General features: G+C 64.1%; 1 protein-coding gene across 2 annotated transcripts in view; it reads right to left on the bottom strand.

Moving 5' to 3' along the window:
• The window catches only part of KIF26A (kinesin family member 26A), a 44,535-nt gene that overhangs the window by 2,096 nt on the left and 24,285 nt on the right, over positions 1–18,154 (bottom strand). For both annotated transcript variants that reach the window (XM_063596138.1, XM_034938254.3), the window contains exons 5-13: positions 11,898–12,087; positions 7,011–7,223; positions 6,278–6,371; positions 5,707–5,969; positions 5,433–5,616; positions 5,078–5,240; positions 4,636–4,798; positions 1,047–3,963; positions 214–437 (exon numbers count right to left, since the gene is read on the bottom strand). In XM_063596138.1, the coding sequence (XP_063452208.1) occupies positions 214–437; positions 1,047–3,963; positions 4,636–4,798; positions 5,078–5,240; positions 5,433–5,616; positions 5,707–5,969; positions 6,278–6,371; positions 7,011–7,223; positions 11,898–12,087 (4,411 nt within the window). The remainder of the gene's footprint in view (positions 1–213; positions 438–1,046; positions 3,964–4,635; positions 4,799–5,077; positions 5,241–5,432; positions 5,617–5,706; positions 5,970–6,277; positions 6,372–7,010; positions 7,224–11,897; positions 12,088–18,154) is intronic.

Below are 18,154 nucleotides of genomic sequence, written 5' to 3'. Positions count from 1 at the left end.
CTGCCCAAGGGGAGTGTCGGAGCTGCAACAGGCTTGGGCTGGGCAGGGCCACTCCTACCTTTGCGTCCTGGGAGGAACGTGGACAGAAAGTGAGGTCAGGGGCTACCCAGCCACACCCCCAGAGGCCTGGCGAGCCCATCAAATGGCTCACTCTGCCATCCGCGGCAGGATCCCCACCAGGGCTCATAGACCCCAGCCCACCAAAGGCCCTACCTGGGTGGGGGCCTCCCTCGGGGTGGGGGCCTCCCTCAGGGTGGGGCGGGGCCGCTGAAGGCGCTCCACGTCATCGATCTCATACACCTTGATCTCGAACGGCTCCTTCAGGGAGCCAGCCAGGGGCGGGGGCAGGTCCACCCACTGCCCGGGGAGGCTGGGCTTACGGCCCAGGGCAGTGGTGTCGGGCAGTGGGGCGGGAATCAGGCGCCGCCGCTGCAGACCTGGAACGGAGAGCCGGGCACAGGGTGAACAGAGGCGGGGCCCAGCCCAAGCACAGCCCCTGCAGGGACGCTGCGGAGCCGGCCCGAGTCCTGACAGGGCGGCCTTCGCGGTCCAGTCCAGGAATCCTCAGGCTGGCGCTCTGCCCAGGGCAGGGAGGAAGCCGACCCCAAGCCAGGCCCACAGCTCTCAAGGGCGCCCCCACCACCACCAGGGCCTCCCACTTTCCCTGCCATGACCTGAGCAGTTCTGTCCCTTGGGGCAGCCCTGGCGGGGGCCTTCCAGGCAGCTCGACACTCGCCAGGGAGGCACGAGGCCCGGGACCCAAACCCGAGTCCAGTGCCCCAGCCTGGCGACCTGTGCAGGGCTGCCCTTGTGCTCACCCAGACACAGACCAGGATCAGCCCCCCAGGGCAGGGTGGGGCCAGAGAAGGGCAAGTACAGGGGGTTTATAAACTGCAGAGGGCCGTGCACCTCCACACACAAAAAGCCCCAGGCGAGTCTGTAAACCATCCACGGCTGGGTGGGTCTGGGACCTTGAAGGCTGTGCCCATCTGTCCAGCACCTCCTGGCCCTGTAAACTGTAGAGGGCTGTGCACCTCTGCACCCACCTGTGGCCCTCTTCTTGGGGGACTTGAGGCTGCGGGTGCGGGCGCCTGGGGAGGCAGCCCCACTCTCGCTCATGGAGTCAGGGGCGGAGGAGGCGCTGCCGGTGGCCTCGCTGTCGCGCCGCAGGCTCTCGTAGCCGCTGCTGCCACCGCTGTGGTGGAAAAGGGCGGTGCGGCCCATGGCGGGCGGCAGCTCTCCACTCAGCACGCTGCTGTTGTCGCTGCCATGGCCGCTGCTGTAGCGCTGGGGCCGCCGTGGGGCGGTCACCTTGCTGTAGGGGGAGGGCAGGGCCGGGCCCGTGGGTGGCCGCTCCTCCCCCACGTTCACGCCGCTGTCATGGCCGCTGTCTGAGTCCGCCGAGCCCCACGAGGAGCCACCTCGGCCCGGTGCTCCACTGACTGACAGCTCATGGACGCGGCTGTGAGCAGCCCGGAGCGCCTGCTTTGTGCCCATGATGGTACCCCGGCCAGCCTTCGCCCCGACACTGGGCCCGGCCCGTGGGGCTGCTCTGGGACCGGCCACAGGGCCGCCAGGGCTCCTGCCCGTCACAGAGGCCGCAGACAGCTTCACCGAAGGCCCCAGAGCCCGCGACCCACCAGCCACTAGGCTACGGCCCTTGCCTCCACCAGCAGGGGGCTTGGGGGCCCCCACAGCCTTGGCTGCGCCGCTCCTACAGGCGGGAGCTGGACAGTGTGTGGGGCTGGAGGGTGGCACACCCAGCTTGGGTACAGCCCGGGGAGGCCGCCCAGGGGCTTCCCGGCCCTTGCTGCTGCTGTGCGCCAGGCCTTCGTACCGCTCCAGAGACGCGTGTCCGGCAAGACGGTGTGCCGCTTCTACCTTGCTGGCCCGGGCCTTCAGGCTGGACGTGGCCCTGGGGACAGAGTGGTCAGCCCGGCTGCTGGGTCTGGGCTCCTCCTCCCCTCGAAGGACAGCAGCAGCCCCGACCCGCGCCGGGTTCACAGCATGCGGAGGGGCCGAGGCCGGGCTGCTCCTCTGCTCCAGGCTGGACTTCCGCGTGGGTGGGGCCGGGGGGGCCGCCCCACTGGGCCTCGGGAGGAAGCCCGCCTTGGGAGCCAGACCCTTCTTGCTGGTGGGGGAGGCCTTCAGGCTCCCCGAGCAGGCCACCACCTCCGTGGGAGCATCCCCCCAGGACACAGCTGGCGTTGTCACACCCAGCGTGGTGGCACCCCTCCGCAGAGGTGGGATCCGAGCCACAGCCTCTGGCCTGCGGGCCGCCCTGGCTGCCACCTCACACCCGTCCACCACTCTCTGGGCACAGGCTAGCATCACCTGGGCCTCAGGCAGCCGGGGGGAGCCAAGTGTGGGGCTGGGGGCCCTGCCAGCAGAAGCTGCCTGGGCATCACACTCCCCTACCCGGAGCAGCCATGGGTCCTCAAACAGGCCTCCACGGCCAGGTGGGCTCTGGCCCGGGCGAGCACAGCCCACGCGGGTGGTGGCAGAGGCAGTCCTCGGTTTCCGGGGGAGGCTGGAGTGGATGGTCTGGGCTGCGGATGCCCACCGCAAGGGCCCGGCCTGGGGCTCCCTGCCGGGTCGGGATGGGGCCACTGCAGCCACTTCCCCAGGGCACGGACCCCAGGTTGGCCCAGGACTGTCAGGTCTGTCTGGCCCCAGGAACCCAGAGCTTCCATCCCCCAGGGAACCATCCAGGGCAGGTGGGCCCCCAGGGTCAAGCCCTGCCAGCGAGTCGGGGCTGAAGCGGGGCTGCGGCGTGGGGCCACGGCTGTCGGCAGTGCAGACGCTGACCTCGCTGAGCCAGGAGCTGATGGAGGAGCCGTGACTGCTGCCGGCCCAGGCCGCCCCCTCCAGGGGCCCCCCCTCAGGGGCCTGAGAGGTGTAGGCATCAAACTCATCATTGATGCTGCTGATGATGCTGACCGGCCGGGACCCCGAGGCCAGGGCCCGCAGGGAGCAGTCACTGTCGAAGCTAGCCAGGCTGGTGGGCCGCCCAGCTCCGGCAAGCCCCCCCAGGGACAGCTCCTCCACCACCGTGAACACCAGCTCGTCCTCGCCGTTGAGCTCCACTGGCCGCTGCAGGGTCACTGTGGTGGTGAGCAGGCCCCGCTCCGGACAGCGACTGCCAGCAGCCAGGCGGGGGCAGGTGGCCCCAGGAAGCATCGGGGACCCAGCCACCTGCCCACTCATGCCCACGGGAGGGGTCCGTGCCACTCCATCAGTGCCCCCTCCCCCAGGCTCTTCTGGGGCTCTGCAGGCTTCCAGCAACTGAGGAGGTGGGGGAGCCGGGCTGGGCAGTGGCCTCCTGCCTCCACCCACTGCAGCCTTTTCCGGGACCAGCAGCTCAGGCCAAGCGCTGCTGTCCTCTCTCTGGTCACCCCAGACAGTGGCCTTGCAGGGCTCAGGGGTACCCTGGTGGGTGTCTGGACCAGAACTGCCTCGAGGGGTGCTGGCAGCCATCGGGGTGCCCACGGCCTTCCTGGGGGATGCAGTCTCTGGTGGCGAGGGCTTCCGGCCCCCTCGGGCGGGGCTGCCCTGAGCTCCGTCGGTGCCACCTGGACCTCCTGAGGGACCCTCGTTGCCGTCCATGCATTCCAGCCGCTCCTGCAGCTCCGCGAAGGTGCTGCAGCGGAAGTGGTCTGCGTCTCGGGGGCCCTTGGAGGGCCGGTGGCGGCTCAGGGCAGGGATGATGGGCACAAAGTCAGGCGGACCTTCGTTGTCGGTGAGCTCCCGGTCTGACAGCGCCGCCCCACCGGGCCCCACGTAGATGACCGTGTCACAGGACTGCTCGCTGCTGGAGGAGTAATCGGGGTCACCGGGCAGGCAGGGAGGTGTGCGGTCGGGGTCCAGGGCCACAGTGCGTGGGTGGAAGGGCCGCAGGTGCGGGGGCCGACGGGCCCGGCCTTCCTCACAGGAGCTCTCCCCGCCAGAGGAGCTGGAGGCGTACTGGGGGAAGAAAAGTGGAGCTGCCGAGCCCAGTCTCCCCTACACGCCCCCGCTTCCCCGACCCTCCCCAGAGCACAGGGCCAATGCTGCGGTCACTGTGATGAAAACCACAGCAGGCACCACCAACCATGTCCCGCCAAACGCTGGGAGCGGAACTGAGTCTCAGGGGAAGAGCCTAAGTGACCATTCTTAGCAACTTTACAAGGAAAACGGTGTCACCCCGCGCTGGGAGGGAATGGGAAGCTCAAAAGACAAGCATGTGTGCCCAGGCCAGTGGCCAGGACTCACACCAAGGGCCGTGTAACCCCAGAGTGCCCCAAACTCCACCCTCCAGCCCCAGAGAGGGGTCCCTAGGAAGCCCCTGCAGAGGTGGTGCGGCTCTCCTGAGCACCCCAGGGCCTGTGTGGGGGCAGCAGGCTGGAGTGAGGCCACCACAAGCCGCATACAGCAAGCCCCGATTCTGCCCACTGCAGCCAGGGACCTCAGGCTGGGCTCCCCACCCCCCAGGGAGGGCCACATGGGCATAGCCTCATGACATCAGAACACATAGGACATCTACCCAGGCTCCAGGCCACCTGCTGACCCCCACCCCAACCAGGCCAGCAGAGGCCTGCAGTGGACACAGGAGCCGAAGAGGGCCCCGAGATGGGGCGGGCAGGAGGTGGGGAGCACCTTGGCCTTCTTCCTGCACAGGCGGTGGATGCGGGCGGCGAGCTGCACGGTGCTGAGCGTCTCTGCGTGCTGGGATGGCGCATCCGACACGTGGGCGATCATGGTGGTGCGGCAGCCAGCGGTGGCCAGGGATTCACGCAGCAGCATGGTGAGCCTGTGGTCCCTGGGGGTCGAGGCGGTTCAGACGCCAAGGCCTTGGAAAGGGAGCTTCGGGGACAGGCTGGCCAAGGGCAGCCCTGGGATCAGTCTGGTTCCCACCCAGCTCCGGCACCAGCCCAGCGTGGGGCCCCAGGCAGCCCACGGGCAGCGAGGCCTGTCAGGTGGTGGAGGAGCAAAGCCCTGAGGAGCTGGGGGCCACAGCAGCGCCAGGCACACCAGACACGGATTTACCAGGTCACCAAGGGGCCACCCTGGTCGGCACCTGCCCAGGCCCTACACTCACCGGTACGGCACATGCTTGGCTCCGTTGACCAGGGCCAAGATGACGCTGCCCAGGGCCGACAGGGACAGACACAGGGGACCCCCAGCAGCCTCCCCGGCCCTGCCAGCCGCCGCCTCACAGCTGCCCAGGTCGATGAGGTGCAGGCGGCTGCGGCCTCCGGACACTGGAACCACAAGGCAAGCAAATGACGGTGTAGCCAGGGGCCCCCAGATCCTGCTCCACATCCCCACCCCAGGCCCAAGCTGGGGACAACCCCAGGGACATCCCCAGGAGCCACTGGATGACAGGCCCCTGTGCCTGGGTCTCTGCTGACACGCATCCCACAGGGGCCCGGGAGTGCAGGTGTGGCACCTACTTCCTCCCCGGCCGCACTTCTCCATGCGGTACTGGTAGACGTGCAGCGTGAACAACATGTGGGAGCTGCGTCGGGCGTCCTCGCCGCAGCCCGCTCGGCTGGTGCTGCGGGCCGCCAGGGCCGCATCCAGGTAGAAAGCCGCCTTCTCGGCCGTGGGTGCCCGCAGCTCGCTCTGGTTCTGGAGCTGCAGGAAAGGCAGAGGCTGCGGCGTCTTCAGTGGCTCAGGGCCAAGTGCAGCCCCCCTCCCCCAAGGTGGGACAGTAGGCAGGCGCACCTGCGCCCCACACACGGGGTCCTCCCGCAGGTACACTCCCGGAGACTGGGTGTCCTGGAGGCTGCCAGGGGCCACCTCGGCCAGCAGGTCCTGCAGGCTCTGGTCGCGCCCGCACACCTCCACGGCTGAGACCCGGACGGAGAAGCGGGTGCCCGTCCTCTCCCTGCGCTCCTCGATGAGCCTGAAGAGCCAGGAGATGGCGCAGGGCACGATGCCCAGGCTCTGAGGTGAGCTGTCCTTCCCGATCATGGTGTACGACTTGCCTGGGGGCCACGCAGGCGTCAGGCCCCACCACACACCACGCAAGGAGCCTTTATGGCTACTGGGGTCCCCGGGGGCCAACCAGGGGCACCGAGATCTCAGGGGCCTCTTTGGATCCATCCTAAGCCCTCTGCCTTTCAGTTCGGCAGGGGTTCAGCTTCCTCTCCACAAGCCCCTCACCCCATATGCCCACCACGGCCCAGGTGTAGGACCAGCCTCCTTTCCCATCAGAAGCTGCCAGCAACCACCGTGATGCGGATGGGAGGGGGTGGCCAGCAGGACCCATCTAGGGTGGGGCAAGGGTGCTTACCCAGGCTCATGTGGCCAAAGGAAAAAATGCAGCCATCAGCCCCACTGACCACCGACTGGAGCACGTCGGCCACGGTCCCCGAGCAGACTTCGGCCTAGGGGGGCAAGAGAATCAGGCAGGGCTGTGGCCCCTTCCTTCTGCCACGTCTGTGGGCCTGAGGCCAGTCTGTCCTGGCACATGCAGGCAGTCGACCCACAAGGAGATTGGGCTGCACACCCGGGACCAAGGACAGATCCCATGTGCACACGGAAAGCACAGAACACACATGAACAGGACCCAGGACACACGTAGGATGGACTGGCCAGACACGTGCAGACACACACCCGCAAAGCCCAGAAGTCCAGCCGCCGGGGGCAGGGGCAGACCACCACGCGCAGAGAGACGCACACGCAGCCACACGGTGAACGGCTCAGCATGGGCAGGGAGCACCGGGCGCCCCCAGAGCCCAGAGCCCAACAGCTGCTCGGAAAGCTTCCCGGGAGGGCGGGCTCCGGAAAACCAGGCCTTTCCCTGTGGACTTGGCCCAGAGCCTCGGCAGGGGCGGGTGGAGACACCCAAGGACGCCGGCCAGGACGATGAGGGAGGTAAGCAGGCAGGCGCCGCAGGCAGCGGGCCCCTCGCTCACGCTTCCTCTGCGCCCTGCACAGAGAAGCGGGTGCAGATCGGACCCATGTGCTGAGCCAGCAGCCCGACTCCGGGTCTCCGGGAGGACGCCCAGTCCGCCTGCCCGTACCTGCTCGGAGTCCTGGGGGAAGACGGCATCGAAGGCAAACATCTTGGGAACTGCAGCAGTGGCGGCTCGCCGGGGGCCTGCGCTGCCTGGGGGACCGGCGGCGGGATCGTAGAGGATCACCTGCTTCTTCCGAGGGTCCACCTTCAGGAAGGACATGGCCTCGGCCGAGCGCTGGGCCCCCTGTGCGGGCCAGATCCGCAGCATAACTTTCACCTGGGGCAGAGGTGGGCGGCACCTGAGAAGCTGCCTCCGCCCAGCCGGCCACTAATTACAGGGCAGGAGGGGCCCAGCTCAGGTGGGGACAGCGGGCCAGGCCTCACACTGGCACCCCCACCGCAGGAATGTGGACACCGCGCCCCTGCTCCAGGCGAGAGCAGATCCCATATGAGGTCAGCAGAGCAGGGAGAAGGTGAGGGCCAGGGAGAGGCAAGGCCGGTGCACAGCCTGTCAGCACCGAATGTGCGGCACAGAGAATGAGGGGGCGGCGGGCTCCGGGCGCCTCTGTGAGAAGAGGACGGACGCTCAGGTCCTGCAGAGCAGCTCAGTCCAGGAGACAGCAGGAGGGAGGAGCATGGCCCCCTGGCCCAGCCCTCGCAGGCTGCTCCCCAGGCTGAGGGGGAGCACTTGCAAGATAAGGGAATGAACTGCCCCACAGAGGTGTGAGAGCCGCAGAGGGCTGGCGCTGTCAGGGGAGCCATCCAGGGGCATGGCTGCCTCCGACCCTGGCCAGCTGAGGGAACCGAACCCTGGCACCCTGTGGCCTGCCGGACTAGAGTCAGCAGAAAGCAGGGGGAAGCCCATTCGAATGCAAACGGGGACGGGCAAGATAAGAAGGATCCCATCCAGGGGAAGATACAAATTCTGACGCCTCGGCCTCACCAGCCCCACTGCAGGCTTGGGGAGACTGAGGCTGGGGGGCAGGCTGAGGGTGGGTTGGGCTTCCAGCCTGACCTCCCGAGCCAGCAGGGAACCAGGCAGCCCTGGTGCTGGGCAGAAGCAATGGCGTCTCCAAAGCACACACACAGATCCCAAACTGGGCCACATACAGGCACCGGACTCGGGAAGACCCTGACACCAGCCCCAGTACCCTGAGAGGGGGCAGACGCCGGGGAGGGGCAGGACCCAGGATGCCGGAGCCCAGAGCAATCACTGCAAACACTCTGAAACCCATGCACAGCAGGGACACCCCACACAGGTGGGTCTGGTGCGTCGATGCCAGGAGGCGGCGGCTCTGACCCGGCAGAGGCTGCACACACGAGGGCCACCCTGAACCAGGGCTCCAACGCAGAGCCAGAGACAGGCCCCATTTCCTGCTGGAGGACACCACAGTCCACTCTGCGCCGAAATCTCTGATTTCTCCACTACAGCGTAAATCAAATTACCCGAGACTCATTTCAGAGCCAATATTTTTCACGGATTTAATTGTAAGTGACAGATACATAACGCCGGCAAAATTGGTTTACCGTGGGTAGTTCGCACCAGGCGGCACCTACTCCCCCTGGGCATGGGGCACATTGATATGCAAGCCGCTGGAGTCGGGAGTGCCCGCTCTCCGGGGAGCAGCATGAAGAAACACTTTTCTATTGTACTACTCAGAACCTGGGCTCCATTAGGCAAGAATCGATTCTTTTATTCCCCCGACGACGTGATCAAAACTATTTCATTTCCAGACGCCACCGCAAAGCAGACGAAAACGTGCACTTCCCGGTAATTTTTGGCAATTTTTTTTCCAGTGTGAACTCCTCACCACTTCAGGAGCCAAATGGGCTCTGCAGATTTGAGAGAATTCCTAGCGGGAAGGAGTGGCGTGGAGAGGCTCACGGTTTGGCTCTCTACGTCTGCCGGCCACCCTTTCCACCAGCAGCATTAATCGCAGAGCGGGCTCACAACCAGGAGGAAGGGGGGTGCGGGCCTCCCCAGGGAGGGGATGGAGCAGCCCACAGTGGGGGCACCGCCCATCTAGCCTGCCCCACACCGCCCTGGTCCCAGCGCAGGCCACTGTCTGCCGAAAGAGAACCCTGTCATTACTGCGGGGAAATGACAGGGTCTTTGCAGGAGAAGGCACAGCAAGCCTCTCCCCTAAATGTTCAGATATTACAAAGCCCCACGGAATAGCTGCCTGGGAGAGAAAAAACACATTTTGCATTAAAAAAGGGCTTCCAGCTCTGAAGAGGTAGCCCAGGCAGGGAGGGGGAGGGGCGCTGCTCAGCACCCACCCAGACAGGGCTGTCTTTTTTAATACCACACTGTGATGAATTATCTTAAGTAGCACATTAATGTCAGAAATTGAACGTAATCTAACTTCTTTTCTGTGACAATATTAAACGGCTTTCAGGCGGCATTTCTGACTATGTGACATTAGTGCTAATAACACCCGGGGAGCTGGGGGGTGTGCAGGGTGGAGGGGCTGGAAGGCTGGTGACCCAGGGCTCCTTGTTGCTGGGGAAGCACTGAGCGCTCCGGAGCAGGGTGGGGGTGTGACTGCCATGGAGAGAAGGGAGAAGCCCGGCCAAGGCTGCCCCCAGGAGGAAGTGGGGCAGAAGCTGTCCCCTAAGAAACGCGGGGTGCTGGGAAAAGTGTTGCGGGCTCCTGAAGGAGCTGCTGACTCCTCTGCCCCCCGCCCCAACTGGATGGCACAAACAGGCTGAGTGCCAGGCCCAGGCCAGAGCCAGGGCCCCAATCCCAGGCTGGGCGGGGAACCTGGATGCTGCCTGCCCACCACCGCCCACACCTGACCTCGGCGTCCTCCTGAGCTCTCGGCACAGCTCTGCAGCCCACGTGGCCAGGGCAGCGGCAGCCTGGCCCCAGCACCCACCTGCCCTGTCTCGAGGGGACTGTTGAGGGTGGGGAGGACCCAGGGTGCCCCAGCCAGCCAGGCCTGGGCCCAAAACACAGGCTGATGCCACTGGCCTCGCATCCCAGGGGACTGTGGAGAAACAGCCCGTGCCGGGCACACACACAGAGATCAGGAGCCCCCTTGTTCCCCGCAGACCCCCGGCAGTGCTAGGCAAAGAGATTTCCAGGGAGGCAGTGACTCCTGGCCTAGCCCCCCAACTCTGCTTCACCCACCACCCCCGCCTCACCCCAGGCCGGGGCCTTGCCCCAACCCCAGCGGAGCAATGACAAGTCCCTGATCCAGGCCACACAGCTTACCCTGCCCCCGGGCCTTGGATGCAGAATGTCGCCTCCGGAGGACAGAGATGCCAGATGCCCGCCAAGCCCTCCTTACCACAAACGGAAACCAGTGCCCAGAGGGACAAGCGATCCATTCAAACCCTGGCAACTGGTGGGGTGCTCGGGGTGGAGACCCAGAGTCAGGGAGATCGGGAGGCTCCTGGCAGTCTCACCACACACTCCCCTCTGGACACCCATGCAGCCCCAAGGTGCCAACCGCCTGATACCCCCACCCGGACCCGCCATGGCCTTGAAGATGGTAAGAGCTGTCAGGTCTGCCCCACAGGCCGCCCCAGAGCCCCTATGCCCCACGGTGGCCCTCCCTAGGGACCCACCGCTGCCCCAGACCAGTAGCCACCATCAATTCAGGCCAGGGCTGCCCTGGAGAGGTTGGAGGGCTCAAGTCACGAAATTAGCGTTCCAGGGGCTGCAAGTACAATGCTCGCTACATCACCGGGCGGGCAGGGGGCACAGCCCCCAGCAACTGCACCACTGAGGGCGTGGCCAGACACACAGTCACTTACAGCCCTTCCCCATAGCCAGCATGTTCCGAACTCTCCCACGAGCCTGACACCTCCCGAGCTCTAACAAAATCCCAAGGTGTGGCTGCCCAGGAGGCCCCTCCAGGACTACAGAGCTGTGAAGGTCAAGCAGGCTCTCACCAGGACTGCGAGGGGTGCTCCTGGCACCCTAGACCCAGTACAGCTAGGGCAGTGGGAGAGGCCTGTGGCACCCCCAGGCCCAGGTACAGGGGCCTTCCGCCAGGGGGTCTCAAACATGGGCACAACGTCCCCTCCAGACCTTGTCCCCTGGAGAGCTGAACCCCTGGGAATCGTGGTCCAAGTCCAGAGGGGCACGGAGCCTGATGGCCCATGTGGGGCACAGAGCCTCCCGGGCCTGGAGGCACCAGGCAGTGCTTTCGGGGTGCTGGGCGGGAGGGGGCTGGCTGCAGAGCAGGCCGAGGGGCAGGAAAAAGCCACCGGGGGCACACACAGAGCTGTGTGACTGGCTTCCCACCCTCCATGGGCACGAAGAGCCCACCTGACTCAATGGGCCCACGAACCAGGCACTGCCAGCTCCCAGCACAAGGCAGGGCCACGTCCGGCCAGGGCAGGTATTTCTCCAAGACTCGGATGGCACAACCAGCAAGCCACAGGCCCCAGGCTCAGAGCTCCAGGGACAGCCAGGAGCCAGCCTGTCCCATCACTGATGGAGGCCCTGTGCCCTCCACAGGTGGCAGTCTTCCCATGTGGAGCGCGGCGCCAGAATCAACCCATCACCCATCCCGCTTTCCCATGGCAGGGGCCCGCCTGCACACGGTGACTCTGGAGAGCAGAGAGTCCCCTCCTGCCCCCAGCCCCCTCAGGGCTGCGTCTCAGTGGAGCCTACGCAAGGGGCTTCCCTGGATCAAACCCAACCTTAGTCCCCGGGAGCCCCGTGACCTGGCTGTCCCGCCCCACGCTGAACCTAGTACATGCCCCTGGGACCCCTAGGACACGCCACTCCCCTCCCATCCCGGCAGTCCCAGGCCAGCACAGGCTCCCAGGCTCCCTGCTGCCACCTGGGCCTCAGTCTCCCCATGGCACCCCACTGACCACCCTTTTCCAACCCAGAGAAGGAAGTGGCAGCCCCTCCACTCCCGCACCCCTCCTGCGTCTTCTCAGACGCCTCTGGCCTCCCCACCCAGGGCCCCGAACTCGGGGCTGCGTCTACCTTCCCGATGCTGCCAGGGTTGTCCTTGGTCTTGGAGGCGGCCCTGAGCAGGCAGGGGGGTGCCGGGGGCGGCCACAGCTGCAGGACCCCGCTGAAGTCGGTGGGGTAGGTGGAGGTGCCGCGGGTGGCTGGAGGCGGTGTCGGGTGGGGCTTCTTCCGCTTGGAGGCCAGGCTGAGCTTCTGCACAGCCCTGGGGAGGAGAGGCAGAGGCAGGATCAGTGGTGGGTGACAGCAGCTGTTCCTGTCACCCGCCTGCGAGTCACCAGGCGGTCCCACCCTGGGACTTCATCAGCCACCATCCCAGGAAACACAGTCCAAAATGTGGCTGGGAGGCCTGCACTTCATTTCTACAGTGGACGGTTCAGGCTGGGGCCTCCATGGCGTCCCTGCCCCAGGGACTCTGCCCAGCATTCAGACCAAGCTTGTGACAGGGTCCAGACCCACACAGGCTGAGCGCCCCTCCCTGTGCTCTGCACTGAATGCCATCCCCCCACCAAGGGGTGTGCCCTCATCCCCCACCTGCAGCCGCTGCCGGGGGTCGGACAGTGAAAGCTGCTCCCACCCGATGCCCAGGCTGTGGGCAGCCATGCACAGCTGTGACCTGGGCACATCCACCTGGCCTGCCTATGCCTCAGTTTCTACATCTCCAAAGTGGGATGAGGTGACAATGGAGGCCTCTGTGTGGCCCTAATGGACTGACACACTCAAGGCACCCAGCACAGTGACCACATACAGGAAGGGCTCAATTAATCCTGCTGTCAAGATTACCACACCCCAAGCCCCAGGCCCCAGGTGAGGCTGCCTTGCCCCTTGCCAATCACCAAGGCCCTAGAGCCATCCTGGAGCCACTGCCCAGCTCCTGGGACCCTGTGGCCCCTGCCACCCTCATCACTCAGGGCTGCTGGGAAGTGCCCCCGCTGCCACCCTGCCCCTCAGCCAGGGCGAGCGCCTCCCCACCCCAAAGCCCACCCTGAGGCTCAGCCTTGCCCCAGCACCGCCAGGGGTGGGGGATTCCTGCACCCACAGTGCCCCCAGGGAACTCCCAGAAGGTGCAGAGTCTCCCAAAGCCCCCCGACCACAGGACCTCCAGGGGAGAGGCTGACGCTTGGGTTTAACACACCCTCCAGGGGAGGCCAGTGCATGCTTGGGAGCCACTGGGGTGGACTCCCAGGGGACCTCGACACGCACACCCTACAGAGACACACACAGACACACACAGAAACACACACATGCATACAGAAACACACAGACACACATATGCATACAGAGACACAGAGACACAGTCACACACATGCATACAGAAACACAGATACACACACACATGCATACAGAAACACACAGACACACATATGCATACAGAGACACAGAGACACACAGTCACACACATGCATACAGAAACACCAGACACACACACATGCATACAGAAACACAGACACACACACACATACAGAAACACACAGTCACACATATGCATACAGAAACACAGATACACACACACATGCATACAGAAACACAGACGCACACATGCATACAGAGACAGAGACACACACATGCATAGAGACACACACACAGACACACACATGCATACAGAAACACACACAGACACACACACTCATAGAGACACAAAGATACACACATGCATACAGAGACACACAGACACACATGCACATGGAAACACACACAGAGGCCCACACACACATGCATACAGAGACACACACAGACACACACACACACGCATACAGAAACACACACAGAGACAGACACACATGCATACAGAGACACACAGAACACATATGCATACAGACACAGAGACACATGCACACAGGGACACACAGACGCACACATGATACAGACACACAGACGCACACATGCATACAGAGACACACAGACACACACGCATACAGAGACACACATGCATAGAGATACAGACACATGCATACGGAGACAGAGACACACATGCACACAGAAACACATGCAGAGACACACAGACACACACATGCATACAGAAACACAGACACATGCATACAGAGACACACACATGCATACAGAAACAGACATACACATGCAGAGACACACACACAGAGACACACACACAAACACACATGCATACAGAAACACAGAGACACACAGACACACATACACATACAGACACACACAGAGACACGCAGAGACACGTGCACGCATACAGAAACACACACAGAGACGCACACATAGAGACACATACGCATACAGAAACACGGAGAGACATAGAGACACACACAGAGACAGAGACACATAAAGACATAGAGACACATACACAGAGAGACACAGGCACACAGACACTCAGAGACACACACACACTCAGACACTCACACAGAGACAAGGATACACAGAGAAAGAGAAATGCAGACACACACACAGATGCACACACAGACACGCGCACACAGACACGCACACAGACACAGACACGCACACACACTCACACACATACACACACAGAGCACACACATACACACGCAGACAGGCACACACACAGAGTACAGGCCCGCCGCGCCTCTGAGCCCTGGCTGTGCTAACCCTGCTGCTGGGGATGTGTTCCCGGGTCCGATTACTGGGCCACATCTACTCATTCCCTGGGGTGGCTACTCTGTGGCCCACCCACCCCACCTCTGCAGGGCCCCACACCCTCCCAGCACATTTTGTGCTGCAGGCACCCAGAGCCCCTACCCCGGATCGTGGACCCACCAGCACAGGGACACCAGGACGCCACAGGGGTGAACGAACACACACACTGGGTGTCACCACCTCCCAACAGGAGGCGCTCCCACGCGGGCCAGAGGCCAGGATGCCACCCGGCAAAGGGTGTGGTGAACGCTGACCACCGGCGCTCCCCCGACCCACCCTGGGCTCCTCTGTCCCCTAACGTGCCCCACGCCCCCCCACAGCCCTCGGCCTCTCACGTCTATCTTGACTCCCTAAAACTGACCCCAGTGTGGAAGGACCTGCACCCCAGAGCCGGGCCCAGCCTCTCGCTGCCCCCACTGCAGCGGCTGCGGCGCTGGCGTTTTGCTTAATTTCTTTCATTTTGAATAGCAGCTGTCTCTTAAGAGACCCCAGGGACGGCTTCCCTCCTAGTGAGGTGTCATCGTGGAAAGTAAAAGTAATCTACGACACACGGTGGAGTCCTTAGTAGGGCAGTGGCGGGCGGTGCCTGCGGCCACCCAGGCAAGACGTGGAGCCGGGGGATGCCAGGAGGAAGAATCCCAGGAACCAAACCCACGGCTACCCAGGAGAAGCCCCGGTAGTTCCAGGTGTGGGAAGCCCACCCGCCGCCTCGGACACTTGGGTTCCTTGCCCACAGCTGGCACGGTATTGGGTAAATGCTGGCGATGCCGGGTGAGGTCCAGGGGTCTCAGGCACACGAGCCTGGGCCCCAGGATGCAGGTGTGAGTCAGAGCAGGGGTCGGGGCCCATGGCCGCCCCGTGCCGCGCGTGCTCGGGGTTCCGGGGTCACTGGGGTCCCAGGTTCGCGACCCTCTGGTAGCTGAGCCACACAGGGTGGGGCCCAACGTGGCAGGGAGGGCTGCAAGGGGAGGCAATGGCACCTGCATCCTGGGGCCCGGGCCTGTGTGCCTGAGACCCCTGGACCTCACCCGGCATCGCCAGCATTTACCCAATACCGTGCCTAAGCCTCGTCTCTGTAAACCTCACAACTGCCCTGCAAGGAAGAGGCCCTTGTGCTCTCCTCACCCAAAGATCACTCACACAGCAGATCAGGGACAGGATGGAGGCCGACACACTCGCCCACGCTGTCTGTGTGTCTGTGAGTCTGTCCACAGGGCACGAAGCCCGGGCAGAGGGGAACGCTGGGAAGCGCAGAGGGCAGAGCCACAACCCAAACCTCAAAGTGAGCCCCCATAGCGGGCAGGGAGACTGGGCAGGGGCCTGGGCGAGGCCAGAGGCAGGCAGGCAGGGCTGCATCTGCCCATTTGGGGGCACAGGCGGGAGGAGGCTTGGATTTCACCAGTGTCTGCTCTTGGGGTTCTTCCTGCCCACCCACCACCCCAGCCTCAGCCTCCTGTTCCAGACCCCCCACCCCACGACCTTGGGTTACACCTCAGCTTCCCGCCAGCTGCCCGCAAGGGAAGAAGCTGCGGCCCCGCTTTGGAAAACATCCGCATCTAGCAGGCAGGACTGGGACAGGGCTACCCCACCCTGCTGCCTGGCGCTGCTCCAAGGCTGGGACCCCAGGTTTCTTGGGGCGGGGCGGGGGGAAGGGCAGGGCCCTGCAGGTGCAGGTGGGAAGCCCCCCACCCTACCTGGACAGGCGGGGCTGAGGACGGGACTTATAAGGACCCCTATAAGGGACAGGGAGCCTCCCTGGACCCCTTTCCTCCTCTGGAAATGGATGTGGGGGACGCCCAGCACCAGCCCTCACTGGAGGGTGTTGGCTCAGCCTCAAGTGGATGGGGAGAGGTCACGCCCACCCAGAGCCAGCTCCTCCACCCTCCCCTGCAGCCCCTCCCAAGGCTGGGCAGGGTCAAGGTACCAGCTGCGACCCAAGGCTGTGGGCAATAGGGCATCGGCACCCACACCCCCAGGCTTCCAGGGGACGCGGAGGCCGGGCAAGCACTGGAGACTGGAGCAGCACTTGGAGAGGCCAGAGGGAGATTGAGGCTGGAGCCTTAGGTCTGCAGAGGCCAAAACCAGGCTGGCCCTTTGCCCCGTCGGCCACACAAGGGCTCTGCCCCTCCAGTGACCCTCCCAGGAGCAGCGTCCGCAGCACAGATCTCAGGTATGCCTGGGCCACAGCGGGCACACCCAGGGCCCAGGCCGCCTAGACAGAGGCTGGGACCAGGCGTCTTCTGTGGTTCCATCAGCCCTGGAAGTCTGGAAGGTTGTTCGCCCCACATCTCTACCCCACAATCTGACCTAACTTGAGGCGCCTCCTCCTCCTGGGGCCCATCGCCAACAGGCTGCACCCCAGCCCGCTGGGCCCTCCCGGTGTCTGCTTTTACGGGCTTACCTCACTGGTATGACTCAAAGACCTGCCACTGCATTAATGAGGCCCCAGAACGGGCACTTTCTCCTTTGATGAAATTCAGGCCCCCATGGAAACGACCGTCAGACACAGCAGCCCCCATCTGGCTACCACGCTTGGGTTCAACAGCCCTTGAGGGCCCCCGGCCCTGTGGAGGCACGAACTTACTTTCTGAGCAGTGGGGTTTGTCTCCCCCAGGCCACAGCAGACACTGCCCACACCCAACACTGCCAGGGAGCGGCGGCCCTCAGTGGGCAAGTCTGAGGGGTTTGACTCTGAAGGGAAGACTCAGAAAAGCAGGAACTTCACCTGCATAAACAGCCCCCACCCTCACAGGACACCTCCTCCAGGAAGCCTGCCCTGATGCCCTGAGATGGGTGTCCCCAGCCCCTGCGCCTCCTGCTTCTATAGCAACTACCCCCTGCCGTGAGACACCAGTTTACACAGCTATGTCCCTGCCAGCAGGGGGTCTGGGGGCAGATGCTCACAGAAGCTCAGAACACCCGTGAGCGAGGATGAACGAGACAGCGGGCACCTGAACGGCCCCCAGAGCCACCAGGTGTCTTGCTGCAATCCCACAGCCTTGCCTGGGCTCATTGGCCCTGGCCATCGATTCATGTCAACAGAAAAGGAAATATTTTCCTTTTTACAGAGAAAAATCACCGCTTCCAAACAAGAGGGTAATTTCACAGGCAGTTGGCCTTGATGGTGAGGCCCTTAATTACCCCAAGGAGACACACGAGCCTGTTCTGTCGCATGCAGGAATCAGTTATGGCCAACCCAGAGCTTCCACACTGGGCCGTGTGAGGCTGGTGGACGGAGCCCCACCCTCCCTACCCCCACCTCACCCCAGGGGCACCTGCCACCTGCCGGACCTGCCCCACCAAGGAACCAGGGCAGGCATCGGGGGACCCCAGCTGGGTCCTGCAGACCTGCGAAGGGGACCCTGGACCCCAGCTGGAGGCAGCTGGGGACTGAGGCATCAGCCCCTCCAACTCCCAGCCCTGCTGTGGTCCACACTTCCTGTGTCCTGGATTTTCACCCACAGGCCAGAAGACAGGTGGGGACACCTCTCCAGACAGTGCCTTCCATGCGGGTCCCCAGCTAAGCCTCAGGGCAGCGCACTCCCCCCGCAGGTGCTGCACTTCTGCTGGGTGCCAGCCTGACCGTCCATGGGCCTGGGCATCCAGGCTGACACGGGGGCTCTGCTGAGGCCACAGTGGGGTGGGGAGTGGGG

The sequence above is a fragment of the Pan paniscus genome, chromosome 15, assembly GCF_029289425.2.
Source record: "Pan paniscus chromosome 15, NHGRI_mPanPan1-v2.0_pri, whole genome shotgun sequence".
Lineage (NCBI taxonomy): Eukaryota > Metazoa > Chordata > Mammalia > Primates > Hominidae > Pan > Pan paniscus.
This window is presented reverse-complemented; position numbering and strand designations above follow the sequence as displayed.